The following is a 17,898-nucleotide window of genomic DNA, read 5'->3' as shown; positions in this document are numbered from 1 at the left end:
CATTTTCTTATGAAGTTGAAATTTCAATGATCAAATAATTAGGCAATTATTAGGGTTTATCTAAATTTTGGAGCATCTAGGAAGCCCAGCCCTGATAGGCAAGTTGCAGGTCTAGCCTTGCATCCACTGAACAGTAAAGACAATTGGCATTAGACAATTTGCTATTATTTAAAATGATCTATGGTGAATTACTGATTACCTATAAGTGATTAAATAAAGGGAATGGTGACAAAAGAGCCAGAAAAGTTGCTGTGTCTATCGAAATTATCTAAATATTTGTATGATTATTTCATCTTGAAATTTCCTTTGAAAGGTAAATCATAATGATGATGATATAATCATTATGTCATAATAATTATGATATAGTTTATAGTACCTTATTGTCTAGTTAAGGTAGAGAGAGAATTTTGTACTAGCCAAAGCTTTTTTTTCTCTCTCAGGGGTTGAACCAATAATAATTAGGCTCACTCTTGCAGGTCTTAGAAGTAGGCAGCCAATGAGAAGTAAGAGGGGAGAGAGAGGGAAGAAATACAGAGAAACACAGGAGCTGGGGTGACTGTAGTGTTTTGTTCAGTATAAATCAAGATAGAGGGCCTGAAAGGTGGGGAATATAAATCCCTCCTCAGCTAAATCCATTCCTGGGGTGTAAAACCGGAGCATGACAGAATCCTGCCTTGTAACCAGGATGGCAGTCTGGTAGCAGAGCCAGTACAGAACAGAATGTATAGACAAAAAGTACCTCGTAGTCTATTACACCCCTTTGTAACTGCCTGATGTTAAGAGCTCTCACTACTATCAAACTGTGTGCACAGGTTAGCAGATTGGCCCCTAATTCAACAGCCAACTCAAAAGAGCCTTGAGAAAAGAACTGTAAGTAAAGAGTAATGCAGAGGTTTTTTTTTAAATAAAGAAAAAGACCTTTCTACTACAAATTACATGAAAAAATTAGCTTAGGGGAAGGCACCCCACTTCCTGATATATTTCACTTACAGTCTTTTCTTCAAATCCAAACACTCCAAATGGAGAATCATTCTGTGGAATAACAACAGTTACCACAACATCTTCTCCAAGTCTGCCACCTCCAGCCACCCTGATTAAGGAAATATTGAATATCTCCATGAGTTCAAATTCAGCATCATCAATTATAGTGATTTCTATCACTGCGATAACCTATAAAAGAAAAGAAGGAAAGAAGGAAAAGAGGGAGGGAGAGAAGGAAAAAGGGAGGGAGAGAGGGTAAAATGCAATAGCAATTTTTGATCGCATATATTTTAACTTTTTAGTTGAAACTTAGAAACATAGTACCAAAGAAAAAAGCAGGAATTTTTGCCTGTGGTGTTCATAATACTATTTTAAAGTCAGGGAATTCCCTGGCGGTCCAGTGGTTAGGACTCTGCGCTCTCAGTGCCGAGGGCCTGGGTTCAATCCTTGGTCAGGGAACCAAGATCCCAGAAGCCGTGCAGTGCGGCCAAAATTTTTCTATAAAAATTTAAAAATTAAAAAAATAGTCATATTTATAGTATTTCAAAGTCAAAACTTTTCAGTCTATTGTTTCCAAGATAAAGAAAATTATATATGTAATAAAATATAGGATAATTTATAGATTCAAAAAAACAATGAAGGCTTATTCTTGATGAAAAATATTTAAAATGTCATGCAGGCTCTAATAACCATTGCACAAACATAAATTTTAGTATACTTAGCATTAATACGACCTGATATAAAATGGTACCATATAAATTATTACCGTCTTCCGTAACTAGAATAAATCCCTTCGGTTTCAAATTACTGTTCTTGTAATGTAGGGAAAAAGACAGGCAGGAAGAAAACCCAAATTTCATGTTTTTAGAACTTTGTGATCAGGAGTTCATTCATCTATCTGGATCTAAGTTACAAGTTTTTGTAACTTATAAATGAGTAAAACTTTGGTCCAGCTTGTGATTTCACTATTAGTCATAAAAATATCCCAGCTGTATGGCCATATTTAAAATATTTTCTGTAACCCAAAGGGAAATGACACAGACATTTATCAAAAAATGTTTTCCTACCTAAATCCACCTTTAATATAGTAAAAGAGAAAAGTGAGAAATCTGGACATCACATTCAGAGAAAGAGGAACCTGAACAAAATCAAATGCTAAAATATAAGCTTGTCAGAATGTCTGCACCTCAAATCAGTACTGTAGAACACAGAATACTTTCCCTACAGGATGTTAAATTTAAGAATGATGATGGTCCTAAGGGTGCTGCTAAGTGATGGGACTTTAACTTCATGAAAAGAATAAAGTCCTGATAATATAAAGTTGGAAGGTTACTTCAATGAAAAATCAATTTATTTGTTTCTACTTTTAACATGAAAATCTGCATTTCCCCTCCTTTTAGTAGGAAATGTTTTAAAGTCTTAAATTTGTTAAAATCTCATGATTTCAAATATTAACAATAGACCTTTATGTGTAGGAAAATCTAGATCTGTATGCTTATCTTTTAGCAGTATTTACTATCCCCCTAATGGCAACTAGTAAGTTGATGCACGCTGTGCAAATCTGTGCAGGCAAAATCAGACTGAATCTAAATAGATACTGCTATTTGAAGCTACTAACATTTTCATGGTTGTTCAACATGCTTTTTCCACTTACTGATTTAAAAATTTATCAAAACACCTTATTCTTACATATTGCAAAATGCCCAGTTCACAAGCTTACAATTCTTAAGGAATTATTTTGTAATTTTTAAGATTGGTTGGCCCAAATCTAGAATACTGTTTTTCAATTTTTTCCAGTTTTAACTATTTTGTTCCTTTTCTATCATTTTAGTGTTTTTTAATTGTAAAAAAATCTTTGGGTAATAATAAATGTACATAATAATAAATGTCTTTAGTAATAAATGCATACACTTCTACTGCAAATCCTAAAAAAAATTTATATTTATAATCCTTAAGAAACAACTAGAATATAAGAACCTAAAGTTCATAGGAATAGCCTAGTTCATCAGGCAGTATTTTATACATTCTTAGGTACTTCCAAGCCAGTTATTATCATTTTATAACTTCTATTTAAAATAGAGTAAGGTGGGGAATTTCAGAGAGGGTAAGATTCTTGCCTATTTATATTCTCTTCCCATGTCCATTAAAAAATTATACATTAACTAACAATATCTCTGTTGGCTTGACATGGAAATTTTGAATTTAATACATTCAGCAATCACTACTGCACATTCATTTGGTGGATGCCTATAAAATGTTTCAAGTACAACCAAAACATGTTAATATGTCTGTAACTAGCATACTTGTGTATCTGCAAATTCAAGAATCCCGTGAGATGGCTTAAAGTCTTCCAGGCCAGCACTGTCCAGTGTTGCTTTCCAATAAACAGTTACTGCCCCGAAGCTTCCAGCCAGCCGGACTACAGGAACTTGAAGAATGTTCAGGGGTGGAGGTACCTCATAGGCAGTAATAACTCCACCGACATCCTTTAAATAAAGAATATAAGTTAAAATGCAAGACAAAAGTAACTCATGTAAGTCATCACTTTCTAAACTTATTATTTCTACTATTAGTTCTTATACTTCACTCTTCAAAGTAGAAATCAATAGTTGACTATAAGTATGCATATTCGGTCTTCAGAACTCTTACATTTAAATGTAATGTAAATAAACGTGCTTAATCCTTTGTTCTAGCTCAAAGAGAACTAAGAATTAGTCTATAAGAAAAACTTTAAGATGGGTATTTATTAATACCTACAAGAAACGTCAATTACTTTTCAGAAAATATATGATACTGGCCAAATCAGCAGGTACAAGCTTTTGTTATTACTATAAATACGTGAAAGTTCCTCTCACTCTGGTAACATGAAAGTTAAAAATTCCTCTGGGATCGTCATTTTCTTCAATCATTATCTCAACTATTTCCATCCCAGGCCTCCGCACACTTGGCTGTCCTGCAGAGAAGTCAGAGTTCACCAGATACACCTCAGTGATGTTGACAATAAACCCTTCCTCCAGCTCGGGGGCATCATCCTGGGGGTAAGGAACAGGGGGAGGGGAGAGAGATGGTGTTTTATTTTTTTAAATATATTTGATTTGCATTGGAAATACAATATTTTTCAGTAAAGAATGACTGTCCAGGGCTTCCCTGGTGGCGCAGTGGTTGAGAGTCCGCCTGCCGATGCAGGGGACACGGGTTCGTGCCCCAGTTCGGGAAGATCCCACATGCCGCGGAGTGGCTGGGCCCGTGAGCCATGGCTGCTGAGCCTGCAAGTCTGGAGTCTGTGCTCCACAACGGGAGAGGCCACAACAGTGAGAGGCCCGCGTACCACAAAAAAAAAAAAAAAAAAAAAAAAAAGGAATGACTGTCCACAGGCATGGGCAGCTCTACCACACATATAAAAAAAGATTCCTTTTTATATGTTAGTACATCCCCACTGACAACTTCAGAATCTTAGGGGATATTCAAGCTTATTGGTGACGTTTCAATGGAAGCCACATACTCATGAGCAAGTAAAATAATTTTTTAGAAGTATCTATCCTACAATTTTGACCACATCCTACTGAATATGTTTTACATATATAATATCCCCTCAATTTAGGAGAAACTGGTAAATGCTACATACATCTTAAAAAGTGAAAGCTCTGGACTTGTAAATCTAATTATAATCCTATATTTTAATTAACTTTTTAAAAATTGTTGCCTTATCTTTCAATAGGTAATAAAAAATTTCAAAAGATAGAAAGAATACCTAGAGAAAAGGAAAGGAAACCTCCGCTCTGTCCCATCCCTTACATCTTTCCAGAATGTCCTCTCCAGAAGCCACTATTACCTAATGCCACTAATAACACTATTAATAACACTAATGTTATTATACAATATTATATGCATTTAATAGGATATGATAATAATTAATATTATATGTAGGACTACAATATATAAATACAATATTTAATTATATATTAGTGATAATACTGATAACAAATTTCAGTTTCTTGGGCATCACTACAGACGTATATACACATTCTCTTTAGACAAAGGAGAGAAACAGAGCGAGAGCACTAAAACCAGATCTAAACCCCATCTGAAGACTAATTTTAATTCAAGTGATTTTATCATGGAATGAAAACACTGTCTTGTAAAACCAATAATAAAAATAACCAGATTGACGTGGGTATTTTATTCATTCAATCATTAGCTGAAACCAACTAACAAAGCAACAGAAGATCCAACCAGACACATAATCAATCCAGAATCAATGCTTCAAAGTTCATTCAAACAATATTCCTGTTCACAAATATAAACAATTAATACACTTGTTATTTTATCTTTCAGTTATTAAATAGTCATTCATTATTAAATATTAGGGTGGGTGGGAGCATTAGAGTACTTGTATCTTTATATTTAAAAAGCACCCTTTTTAAAGATTTTACCTTTAAGAGCATCACATTTTTATCTTCAAGAGTATTTTCCTTTATTTTATATCACATTCATTGCAGCCTTAGACTCACCGGCAAAATGGCAACTTTGACATAAGTTTCTTTTATGTTTTCTTTCATTATTATCATTGTTTCTTGTAGCACATAATCTTCATTCTCAGTGGCTTGATTACTGACGTGCAGTAAGAAATTGGGTTTAGCTACCAACTGAATGGCTATGTTTCCAAGTAGCCCTTTATTTCGAACAATTTGTAACTGAAGAGTGGTGATGTTCTCTGTGAGACAGACATGCCTTAAGTTAAGTAAGCTTTTCTATTTGCTGTTGATGCTATTCCAAGCACTTAGGATAGACTGTTCTGCACTACCCCTTTCAGACAGGCAAAAAAGAGAGGTAAAACAAAGACAATGTATACTCCCAGGGAGTATTTAGTGTTTTATCCACCTTGTCTCCAAAGTTGTGCTGAGAATCACCACACGCTGTTAGCATTACATCCCAGTTCTAAACCTTCACTTCTGGTACTCTAATTCACTCTCCTATGTTGCACATGTCATGCACTTTAACAGAAACTGCTGAAAATCTTAGGAAAGTGCATACCTGCTGGTTGAGCAGAGGGGCTAATTACAAATGCTAGGAAGATTCTTAACGAAAACTGAAAAATTAAGCACATAGAGTCATCACTTAATAACTAATCATTAGAAGAAGAGCAATTTCGTTCTTACAGTAAAGGTGGCTATCACAAAGCTCAAGGTATTTCCCAGCACCTATTTTTTATTTCATTTCTTAGATTTTTAAAATTTAGTTTGCTATATAAATGAAAAAACTGCTTGTCAATTTCCCTACCAGTCTGTGAATTTCTAATGACCAAAGACCATGTCTTTGTTTCCAGAACACATAGCACAATTTCTGGTACTTACTAGGTGCTTCAAAAATGATTGTTGAATGGATAAATGAACAGATCATTTTATTTTAAGATTGCTCTTTCTATTCCGATATATACAGACATATAAAGACCTAGATGCATAATTACACTTCATTTTTTTCCATCAACTAATTAAATAAAAGGTCCTTGAAAGATGTCCATGTTCCTATCTGAAAATTTTAGAGCCTTCACATATTCTTAATAGATATATATTATATATAACCTTTTATTCAAATAAGTCAAATGACCTTTATCTATAAAAATCTATTTATTCTACAGTTGATAAGAATAGTCATTTAGACAAAGATGTCAACACTAAGCTCAAAGGAAACAGGAAAAGAGGCACTGATCACTTACGCTTCACAGAAAAAATATTATTCTAATTACTGCTTTGGGTTTAATAATTAACACCTCGAGTACCACATGCATTTCTCTGTGCTGCTCATTGTTTTCTATAACTATTGAAAATCTATAGCAGAGAAATCTGAGTGAGGAAAGAGAACAGATATAACAAAAATGAAAAAGAGAAAGTAAAATAGAAACCAAACACTTCTACTATAATGATTTACTAAAATATTATTACTTCTATTATGACAGTAATGTCTCAAAAAGTAAAAGTAGGGCTTCCCTGGTGGCGCAGTGGTTGAGAGTCCGCCTGCCGATGCAGGGGACACGGGTTCGTGCCCCGGTCCGGGAAGATCCCACATGCCGTGGAGCAGCTAGGCCCGTGAGCCATGGCTGCTGAGCCTATGCGTCCGGAGCCTGTGCTCCGCAACGGGAGAGGCCACAACAGTGAGAGGCCCGCGTACCGCAAAAAAAAAAAAAAAAAAAAAAAAAAAAAGTAAATATTTCATATAGCCATATCACTGTGTAATGACATGATCAGAAAATTTAATAAAAACAAACAAAAAGTAAAAAAGGATTGAGTATGACCTGTCAAACTGAAAAATATCATGTAAAAAGAAACTTTTTTTTACATTACTAGTAAATATTAGAATTAAGTCATCCAATAAAACTTACTTGAACCTGAAAAATACTTAACAAGATTTACCTTTAGGCTCTGCTACTCTGATGAAGAGAGACTCAGCATGCCAGCCCACCAAGCCATAGGGCGAGTCATTGGGCAGAGTGGTTATCACAGACTTGTTTCTTTTCTGATCAATAGTAGCACCTTTTGATGGGTCCTCAACCCCTTCTGTGATAATACGGATGAGTGTTACAGTCACAGTCTCTGACAACTCTGGTAGGTCATCAGCAAGAACAGTCAGAGTAATTGTAGACAGTGCCTGGCCTTCAGAAAATGAAATCTAAAATTTTAAAGAAAGAAGATTTTATTTATATTCTACTTATCACTGTGCAGTAAGAATATCAAAAGGTTAGATTATCTTTTAATATCGACCATATCTTAAATAATGAGATATTTAAGCAACATAATATGATCCTACAAATCAATCAAATGCCTTTCACATGAGAAGTAGAAGATTGTTAGGAAAAAGAAAAAGTAAACCACTACTAAAACTTAGCTAATAAAACATGTAGCCAAACTGTCCTATCCTGAAACCTACCTTCTTAATAAAATATTGAGTACATACTCTTTCTGGAAATTTAAGTCCTGGATACCATATATAAAAATCTAAAAACATAAAAGAAGGTGGCATATAGTTTAAACATTTTTCTCTACAAAACTTTTGCTAGGAGTGCTACTTCCCTCACCTAAACTCTGAATAGATGTATTATTTAACAATGAATCAATCAAAATAGAAATAGAGAGAGAAAGATAGGCAGAGATACAAATCAGAGTCTCTCTCTCCTCCTGGGTCTCCATTGTCTGAAGAGTCAAACCTAAATTTGCTAAAAGCATCTGAAGTCCTTTCTGATAGGGCTTCTGTCTGCTTCTTGAATGTCATTTCCCTTTTTTCCCCATTTCAGACTTTATTCTCTAGTAATAGGGATACATACTATTTACAACAATTCAAACTAGCATTACAGGCCTATTTTGCTGACATTCATCTCTCTACCTAGAGAAGGCACTTCAGGATATAAACTCAAGAGCTTTATTAATAAAATCAGGAGTCAGAAAACTACTGCCCTTTGGTCAAACCCATTTTTTATAAATTAAGCTTTATTGGAAAACAGAAAAGGTCATTTGATAACATACTGTCTATTGTTGCCCTTGTGCTACAAGAGCAAAGCTGATAGCTGGGAAACAGAACATATAGCCCTCAATGTCTAAAATATTTACTATCTGGCCCTTTACAGAACTTACTGACCTTTGGATAAGATAATTCTCTTCCAAAATACAGTCCAGGGCTTCCCTGGTGGCACAGTGGTTAAGAATCTGCCTGCCAGGGCTTCCCTGGTGGTGCAGTGGTTGAGAGTCTGCCTGACGATGCAAGTTACACGGGTTCGTGCCCCAGTCCGGGAAGATCCCACATGCCGCAGAGCGGCTGGGCCCGTGAGCCATGGCCGCTGAGCCTGTGCGTCCGGAGCCTGTGCTCCGCAACGGAAGAGGCCACAACAGTGAGAGGCCCGTGAACCACCCCCCCACCAAAAAAAAAAAAAAAAAGAATCTGCCTGCCAATGCAGGGGACACAGGTTCGAGCCCTGGTCTGGGAAGATCCCACATGCCACGGAGCAACTAAGCCCATGTGCCATAACTACTGAGCCTGTGTTCTAGAGCCCGTGAGCCACAACTACTGAGCCTGTGCACCACAACTACTGAAGCCCACGCACCTAGAGCCCATGCTCCGCAACAAGAGGAGCCACCACAATGAGAAGCCCGCGCACCGCAACGAAGAGTAGCCCCTGCTCGCCACAACTAGAGAAAGCCCGTGCACAGCAACAAAGACCCAACACAGCCAAAAATAAATAAAATAAAATACATAAATTTTTAAAAAATACAGTCCATACCTAAGATACTATTGTGTATTTAAATTAGAAATAATTTTAATCATGCTTATATAAGAAATATTAATTGGGGAAGCATATTATAATTCAGAACACACAGAACCTGAGAGATACAACTTACAGTTTTGGTAGCTTGAATGAAGTAAATATTCACTGCAATAAAATTTGCCATAATATTCTTCACCCCAGGTTATGCCTCAACCAAAAGGTGACCAGAGGTCAAGGACAGCTAAAACAGGATGCAACATTATATCCCCTCACCCCAACTGGAAACAACTCCAAAGGACAAGCTCAGCTCCAAAACTCCCTCATAAACTCAACCTCAGGGACAACTGTCTGTGGACCAACTTCTCCCTCTGCACATGACTGCCTTCCTCACTTCCTTATACGTGCTCTTCCCAATGAACTTTTGACCCACAACTCTCAATCTCAGAGTCTATTTATAGGAAACTCAACCTACATCACTCAGCAACTCTGGTCTACTTTTCCATACTTCCAGTTATTTCACTGGACTTGTTTCCTATTTACTGCTTCTATTCTACCCAAATCTCGAAACCACATTTCCAGCCCCAGCTGGATTAGTTTTATCTTTCTGACAGTGTAATACATCCATAATTTGGCCAACCAGTGTATTGAATCTCAAAAGGGATGATCTTTTTACAGATAATTTTGGTATTATAGGGAAAAAAGAAGAATCACAACAATAAAACTAACCTTAACTTGTATCCCTCTCTATGGTGATTAGGAGGAATCCAATGCTGACATGGTCAAACTCAAACACTTCACCCACAAGACAGGGTTTGGTCCCATGCATCAATAGTAACCATAATTTAAAAGTGACTCTCCTATAATTCTGTAAATTACATACCACTCCTGAGGTAGGAAATATATCACTAATACTTCTGTCAGCTTCCCACGCTACAGTTATACGACCGTATGTTCCTTTTAAGCGTTCAACGTTCAAGGTTACTAGGCTATCTTGCTCCATTTCCTCCACCTGTTTATATAATGAATTCTGAAAAATACACAGGAAGTCATAAGGGGTTATTTGAAATCATCTAAGCAGACTTTTAGGTCATGCTATTATGCATTTGCAAACTTCACAGTACTAAGCAACATGACATATTATGTAAAAACCAATATTTAAAAAACAGTAATATAGGATGACCATGATTTTACTTTAAAACATGCATGTCTGAATAAGTAAAAGACTAAGTTAAAGTAGATGAAAAGGTTAATTTTTATAGGATTTTTTTCCAGGTTCTGTATTTTTCAAATTTTCTTCAATAAACATTATTTTTATACTCAGAAAACATACATATTTTTAAAAAGAGTATACACAGCATGTAAATAGCTTATACAACAGAAGTGTCATAGAGAGAGTCAGGAGAACAGAGAAATCTTCTTCCTCCCCTATGTTAAGCTCTGGTAATCCCTCTAGGTCTTTGTTTCCTGTTTGTAAAATAAGTGTTTGGTCTATGTGGTCCCCAAGGACCCATCCAAATGTAATGACATCATGAGTAGCAGTGAGCTCTTTCTGATCATTTACAAAAGTCTCTTATCCTTAAATTCATATCCTCTGAAACGTTTCTATAGGCTGTGATGTTTCCATGGATGATGTTTCATTCTTAGCTCATGGTCTTTACAACTGTTTTTCCTGCCAGAACGATCCTTTTCCCTCATGTTAGAATCCCTTACTCTCTTCTTCTTCTCACCTATACTTCTGAGCCTCTTTCCTTTGTTCCAAACCGATTTCTGCCTCTGTGTGACTATAAGTCTTTGCTCAAGGCCTGTGATTTCTCTTGCCAGCCATTTAATGAACGCTTCCTCAAAATCAGTACTCCAAAAAATCTCTTCTTACAATAACCTTTGTTTCTCCATAGGCAATACAGCAAGAACACAGAGTATAAAGATTTTTTAAAATCTTTCCAGTAAGATTGTTCTCATCTTTTTACTTACTTTTACTTAATCTAAAAAAAGACTCCCCCATTAATTTCTTAAATGAAATTAAGAAATTTCATTTAAGCTTATGTAAGCTTCCAGTTAGAATGCTAACTTGAGTAGATATCCAATCCTATAGCATTTTACACAGCATTTTAACACATTGTTACAGATGTTACATAGTAGTAAAATCTTGCTCAAGGCAATCACACATTCCTACAGAAAATGCTTTGATTTTAAAATATGCATATAATTTGTTCACAAAAGACAATGCCTTTAAAAAAAGAAAGAAAATGCTTTTTAAAAAGAGAAGTCTCTCTCAGGCTTCATGCCATCTGTTAACAAGGATTAGTAAAATGAGGATTAATACAGCCAGAAGATATTCAAGAAATTCTCAACATCTACTAAGTCTCATCTTGGAACCAGGCTGTCCAGACACGAGAGGCCTGTACTGAGGAATTTTCCTGAACGGATTGAAGAAACCTAGGATACATCTATTGGCAAGGATCTGACCACGGTGACTTCGTGTCTCTAGAACAATTGTGAAACAGGCTTCATAAAGCACGATCTATGCTTAAATAGTTGAGGAACAGAATGTACTCCCCATCTGCAGCACAGCTTCCAGTGAGAAGATGAAGCTGAGCTGCAGAGCATTTGGGTTCTGCCCCAGGAGCCCTAGCTCTGTCCTCCATAGTTGTATGAGATCCTGAGAAGGCCCCGTGAGTCTTCTGTTTCCTCCCCTGCATAATGACAGGCTCACAGGAAGCACCTACAGAGTGCCAGGCACTTGCCTGGTTCGGGGAAAGCTGCGAGGAAAGCAGTATGCCAGCTCTCATACTCTTTAATTCTAGTAAAAAGAAACTGGCAATAGATAAATCAGGCCATTGTAAGTGCCATAAGGAAGATTAACGTGTAATAAAGAATGATGGTGGGAGTCACAATTTTCAGCAAGAAAAGGCCTTTCTGTAAGATGGCATTTCAGCAGAGAGGAAACAAAGTGAGGAAACAAGTCATGTGAATACCTGGTGGGGAAAGGAGTTGTCTTCTTTCTTTCTAACCCTACCCGCGCAGCTCACATCTTAGAGCTACTCTGTCCTACACAGCAGCTCCTGGCCACATGTGGCTACTGAGCACTTGAAATGTGACTAGTCTTTAAGTGTAAAAATGCATACTGGATTTGAAGACAAAATATGGGAAAAAAAGGATGTGAAATATTTCATAAGTAATTTTACGTTGATTACATGTTGAAACAATAATATTTCAAATACATTGGGTTAAATGAAATATAACATGAAAACTGACTTCACCTGTTTCTTTTTACTTTTTTAATGGGGCTTCTAGAAAATTCCGAATTACCCAGGGGCTCATATTATATTTCTATTGGGCAGAGGTGCCTCAGAGGAAGCTGACCTGCCTTTGGCTCCAGAGATGGGACAGAGCGGGTAACAGGGTGACCCTACGATCCTTGCAAGGAATTGACTCAGGGTATTAGTAAGTCCAATCTTATCCCCTCAAACTGCTCCTCTTATAGTGGTTGTGACGTGGTGAAAGGCACATTCCTGCTCCCCATAGCTCTATCATTTGCTGCTGAATTACTGCAATAGCCTCCTAGTCTATATCTGTCCTTGCCCACTTACAATCTAGTCTCAATTCTATGAAGAGAATGTCCTTTAAAAGTGCAAGTTGGGGGCCTCCCTGGTGGCGCAAGTGGTTGAGAGTCCGCCTGCCGATGCAGGGGATACGGGTTCGTGCCCCGGTCTGGGAGGATCCCATGTGCCGCGGAGCGGCTGGGCCCGTGAGCCGTGGCCGCTGGGCCTGCGCGTCCGGAGCCTGCGCGTCCGGAGCCTGTGCTCCGCAACGGGGGAGGCCACAACAGTGAGAGGCCCGCATACCGCAAAAAAAAAAAAAAAAAAAAAAAAAAAAAAATAAAAGTGCAAGTTGGATCAAATTTCTCTTTTACCCCAATCCTCCAAAAGCTCCCAGTTTCCCTCAGAGGCCAAATTCATGAAAACACTAAGGGGCTCGTGCAGGCAAGAGTTAAGGTAGCAGGCCTGACTGCTATCCTTCAAAAGGCCTACAGGGTTCCTTCTTGGCTGATGTCTGGGAACCTGGATATCGGGAGGGTTCTCACCATCCACAGAACTGATAACCAGCGTCTTGTGCCTGAACTGTTTGTACGCACAATGTGGTTGATACTGAACACTCCTTTTCCTGCTGGGACTCTGGAATTTTGTTCTATGCCAGGTACAGGGTGCCTGTGTGATCAGCCCCCAGTTAAAACCTTGAGCACTAAGTCTCTAATAAAGCTTCCCTGGTCAGCAACACTCACAAGCGTTATCACAACTCAACTTGATGCTGGGGGAAGTTAAGTGTGTCCTATGTGACTCCACTGGGAGAGAAGGCACCTGGTTTCCTCTGGAGTTCACCCATGAGCCTTTTCCCTTGGCTGATTTTGCTTTGTAACCTTTCACTTCAATAAATCAGAGACATGAGAAAGACTAAATGCTGATCCTGTGAGTCCTCCTAGCAAGTCGTCACAACTGTGGGTGCTGGTGGGGACCCCGACATGGGGCCCTGGCCCTTCATCTCCCCTAGTAACTGGCTTCAGCCACGGTGGCCTTCTCGCTGCACCAGAGGAGCAAGGCTTCACGTCCAGGCCTCTGCCCTTGCTGATGGGTGCCCTTGCCTTGAATGTTCTCCCCCGAGATATGCACAAAACTCCCTCCCTCATCTCCTCCAGGCCTTTGCCCTATGTCACTTGCTCAGTGCAGCCCTCCCTGATTTTTTTGATTTCCCAGCACACAACCTCCACCTCCTCCCTCACTCACCATTCGCCTTCCCTGTCTAATGTTTCTCCATGGCACTTATTAACATCAGCTATGGTACAGATGTTTCTTTTGTCTTTGCTTATTGTCTGTCTCCCCTTGTCCTCTCTAGAATTTAAGGACCAGGAGGACGGAGATTTTTACTGTTTTATTTTCTAACATATCTCTAGTATCCTAAACAGCATCTGGTACTTGGAAGGTGTTTATTAAATACCTGCTACATGAATGAATAAATGACTGAGTAAGTGGGCTTGTTACACAGTTCCGGCCAATGAAACATAAGAAGAGGCTTTTGGGAAACTTCTTCCTTACACAGAGAGCCACATAAGGCATCTCTCTCTGTGCAATGGACATGAACAAGAAAGCAGTAGCCCTAATGATAGCATCAGCTTTCAATCAACAAAACGAAAGGTTAGCTTTTTGCTGGCAAGATAGATGAAAAGAATCTGAGCCATAGTGACACAGCAGAGTATCCAGTCAACCCCAAACCCACCTTCTCTGTGGACACGCCCTAGGTGTTTTAAGTCAGTTTCACTTCAGTTTTCCTTATCTGCAGAATATTTCAGAGAAAAACACAAGATACCTACAGCTGTAACTCTAACTAAGAAATCGTGATACATTTTGCAAATAGGACTAAATGATGCAACATGAAGGTTGTCCTTTTGCTCATTGGTAAAGGAATATGAAGTCTGGGTATGGAAGTCAAACTGGAATAACTGGATAGCTCTCTTTCCTCAGGAGAAAGCATCTCCATGTGTACGATGCACATACAGTTAAAAACATCTTTCTCTCTCTTTCTCTTAATACACAGAAGTAACAAAGGCATAAAAGGACAGTAATATATTTGTAGGTGATGTGCGTGACAAGACACAGTGTATAGTGTGTATTTGGAATCTGCTTTACCACTACCCTCTGGAAACAAGGGTAAGAGCAGAGCCAAACTCCTGGACCAAGGCCAACTGGTAACATTTCAAATTCAATCTTAGGAAAGGAATCAGTACCAAAAACAAGTTTAAGACAAGTTGACTCAAGGGTCCATTGTGCAAGTCTGTAAATTTCAATCATCAGCAGAATTCACCTTATAATGCAGAGTTGGGGATGAAGAAGGGAAAGGAAAAGAAGAGAGGCTTAAGACACTCAAAGTATGACTCACTGAGTGCTGATAGTAGCTAATAAATAAATACAATGAATAAATCATTTGACGTCAAAGTGTGGAATCTTTACCTGAGCAAATCCAACAACTCCATAGGCATCATCATTAGACAGAATAGTTATTTTTACATAACCATTAATACCAATCTCTGCTCCTCCTTTGGGATTTTTAAGCTGAACTCTGAAGTATTCATCTTCCTCTGGAACTGTATCATCAAGGATATTTACCGCTATTATAGCTTCTTTATCTCCAGGATCAAATATCAATTCACCTGAACTAGCATAAGAAGTATATATAAAATAAGTCAACTACAACAAATTAAAGATATATAAATGGTAGATTAATCATAAAATTCTCATAATACTGATTACTATTAAAAGTTTGCAGAAATCACATTTCGTAAGTAAAATTTTAATCCAAAATGTTCATATACCACTAATTAACTTGGTAGAATAGATATTAGAAATATGGATAATAACCAAACTTCTGGCTTATTAATAGTTCTTATATTTTGTACATTCTTCCATCACTAGATAAAGACTCAGAAGTTAGGTACCATATAAAATTATGGTGAGACAAAGACATTCAGCATAAAATGTTGAACCTACCTAGGAATGAAGTCAGACTGGCTCGAGACATAGGCCAGTTCATATGTGTGTGAGTGGATGGCTCCCGCAAGAGCAATTAAATGCTTGCTTGAATTAAGGGACTTTACTGTAACAGAGGCTGCATCATGAGCAGATGGTGCTTCCAGAATAAAAGAGAACTGATTCAGCTCTGAATTCCAGCAGTAAAGAGCAGACACAGCTTGGCCAACAAGAAGTATGTGGACTAGAGGAAGGAAAGAAAAGGCATCGAAAATGAAAAGTGAATGTCACCTCACCAGCTCCCCACAGCAAAACCCTCCCACCTCTCAAAGTTCCATTTTTTATTTTTATTTATTTATTTATTTTTTTGCGGTATGTGGGCCTCTCACTGTTGTGGCCTCTCCCACTGCGGAGCCCAGGCTCCGGACGCGCAGGCTCAACGGCCATGGCTCACGGGCCCAACCACTCCGCGGCATGTGGGATCTTCCCAGACCGGGGCATGAACCCGTGTCCCCTGCATGGGCAGGCGGACTCTCAACCACTGCGCCACCAGGGAAGCCCTCAAAGTTCCATTTTGATTGCTGCAGTAACTAACTATGATTCAATTTCTGAAATAACTAGATATAAATAATAATTTTTAAATACTGTGGAAGGTACAAGTCAGCCTGACAGTGTACCCACAATCCACTTAATAAAAAAAAAAAAATCACTGGATGATAAAACCCAAATGAACTTTGAACTCTTTTGTATCCATCTTAATATTTATTTATTGGATAGCATGGTAGGATATTTTTAAAGTAAAAAAGACTCATAATCCCATCACTAAATGTTTCATTTTTATATTTTCCTTTCCAGTCACCATTCATATGAATTCATAATCGACACAGTCTAAATACAAAACATCTTAATTAAAAAGCTTATGCTATATTTATAGTATACATTTTATACATATATATAGCTTTAAATTTTTCTATACAGCATTCAGATTTATAATTTTAATAGACAGATACTAATCTACAGAGTTTATCTTTAAAATATAATTATTCTCCTACATTGAATGTTTATTGTTGTATTCTATTTAACTTGTGAATATTAATTAGAGACAGCATTCATCATTTTATTTATTTCCACCTGATAAATTCTTAAAGGTGTCCAAAGGATATTAACAAATTTATGATCTTAGAGTATATTCTGCCAATGCTTTCTGAAATGTTAGTAGGAAAGCATGCTCTTAATAGTTCAAAGCAATGGCATATATTTATATCTGTAGAAATTAGGAGGGGAAGGGGGCTTACTACTCTGTGTATTACCATTAAGCAATCTTCAGACTTAAAACTGGGAAGAAAAGTAGGAAATCATGGAGAAACGTACAAATTCCAGTACTTGGAAAAACACATTGGAATCTGAAGGTATCAAATAAGTTTTACTGGGCATTAAAATAACATGTAGAACCAGAAACCATGAGTCTCTTTTAAAATTTTAGCCAATAGGTTGAAATGGAAAATCCCATATCCTTACTCTTAAATATCAAAAACTATTGATAATGTTTATTTATGGTAAGTAATTTAAGTACTCTTTCAGTTTAGTAAATATTACATAATAAAGATCAAAAAAGATTGTTATTAATAAACTTTCATTTTAAAACTGATCAAACATTTTTCATAAAGTTTTATAAAGTTATATACATTCAGTAAAGAGCAAATTCCTCAGATGAATCACATGTCTCAAGTTTAAGTGATTCTATAGTCTAACCAAAATCATAAACTGAAGTGTTCTGAACATCACTGATTATTTATCTTAACCCTTAGAGATATACCCTATTCAATTCCTCGCAATCTGATTAGAATGACAAGGCAGCAAATAGATAATCAGACATTCAGAGCAGGTCATGTAGGAGCTCAAATCTACATATATGTATGCAGAGAGTACTTTCTCAGAAAACAGACATTCATATTTGTTCAAGATAATATTAGACAGAGAATTTATAAAGGGCGGGGGAAACTCCCTAAATCTCTATCTACTCTGGGGAACAGGATTTTTAACTAGTACTGATTACAGAATTCTCTTCCATACAGCAAAACTATTTTAAAAAAAAAGAAAAGAAAAGAAAAAATATCCCAAAGGAAGGAAACTGGATAATATTAT

At 37.3% G+C, this 17,898-nt stretch overlaps 1 protein-coding gene across 1 annotated transcript in view; it reads right to left on the bottom strand.

Annotated features, from left to right (window-relative positions):
- ADGRV1 (adhesion G protein-coupled receptor V1) overlaps positions 1 to 17,898 on the bottom strand; it is a 525,892-nt gene that overhangs the window by 377,624 nt on the left and 130,370 nt on the right. Inside the window, exons 50-57 of the mRNA XM_060091810.1 lie at positions 15,775 to 15,997; positions 15,238 to 15,442; positions 10,116 to 10,262; positions 7,392 to 7,647; positions 5,493 to 5,695; positions 3,837 to 4,013; positions 3,285 to 3,467; positions 991 to 1,170 (exon numbers count right to left, since the gene is read on the bottom strand). Coding sequence (XP_059947793.1) covers positions 991 to 1,170; positions 3,285 to 3,467; positions 3,837 to 4,013; positions 5,493 to 5,695; positions 7,392 to 7,647; positions 10,116 to 10,262; positions 15,238 to 15,442; positions 15,775 to 15,997 — 1,574 coding nt within the window. The remainder of the gene's footprint in view (positions 1 to 990; positions 1,171 to 3,284; positions 3,468 to 3,836; positions 4,014 to 5,492; positions 5,696 to 7,391; positions 7,648 to 10,115; positions 10,263 to 15,237; positions 15,443 to 15,774; positions 15,998 to 17,898) is intronic.

Source organism: Mesoplodon densirostris, chromosome 3 (genome assembly GCF_025265405.1).
Source record: "Mesoplodon densirostris isolate mMesDen1 chromosome 3, mMesDen1 primary haplotype, whole genome shotgun sequence".
Classification (NCBI taxonomy): Eukaryota; Metazoa; Chordata; class Mammalia; order Artiodactyla; family Ziphiidae; genus Mesoplodon; species Mesoplodon densirostris.
The sequence above is the reverse complement of the archived record's forward strand: the minus strand, read 5'-3'. Positions and strand labels throughout refer to the sequence as shown.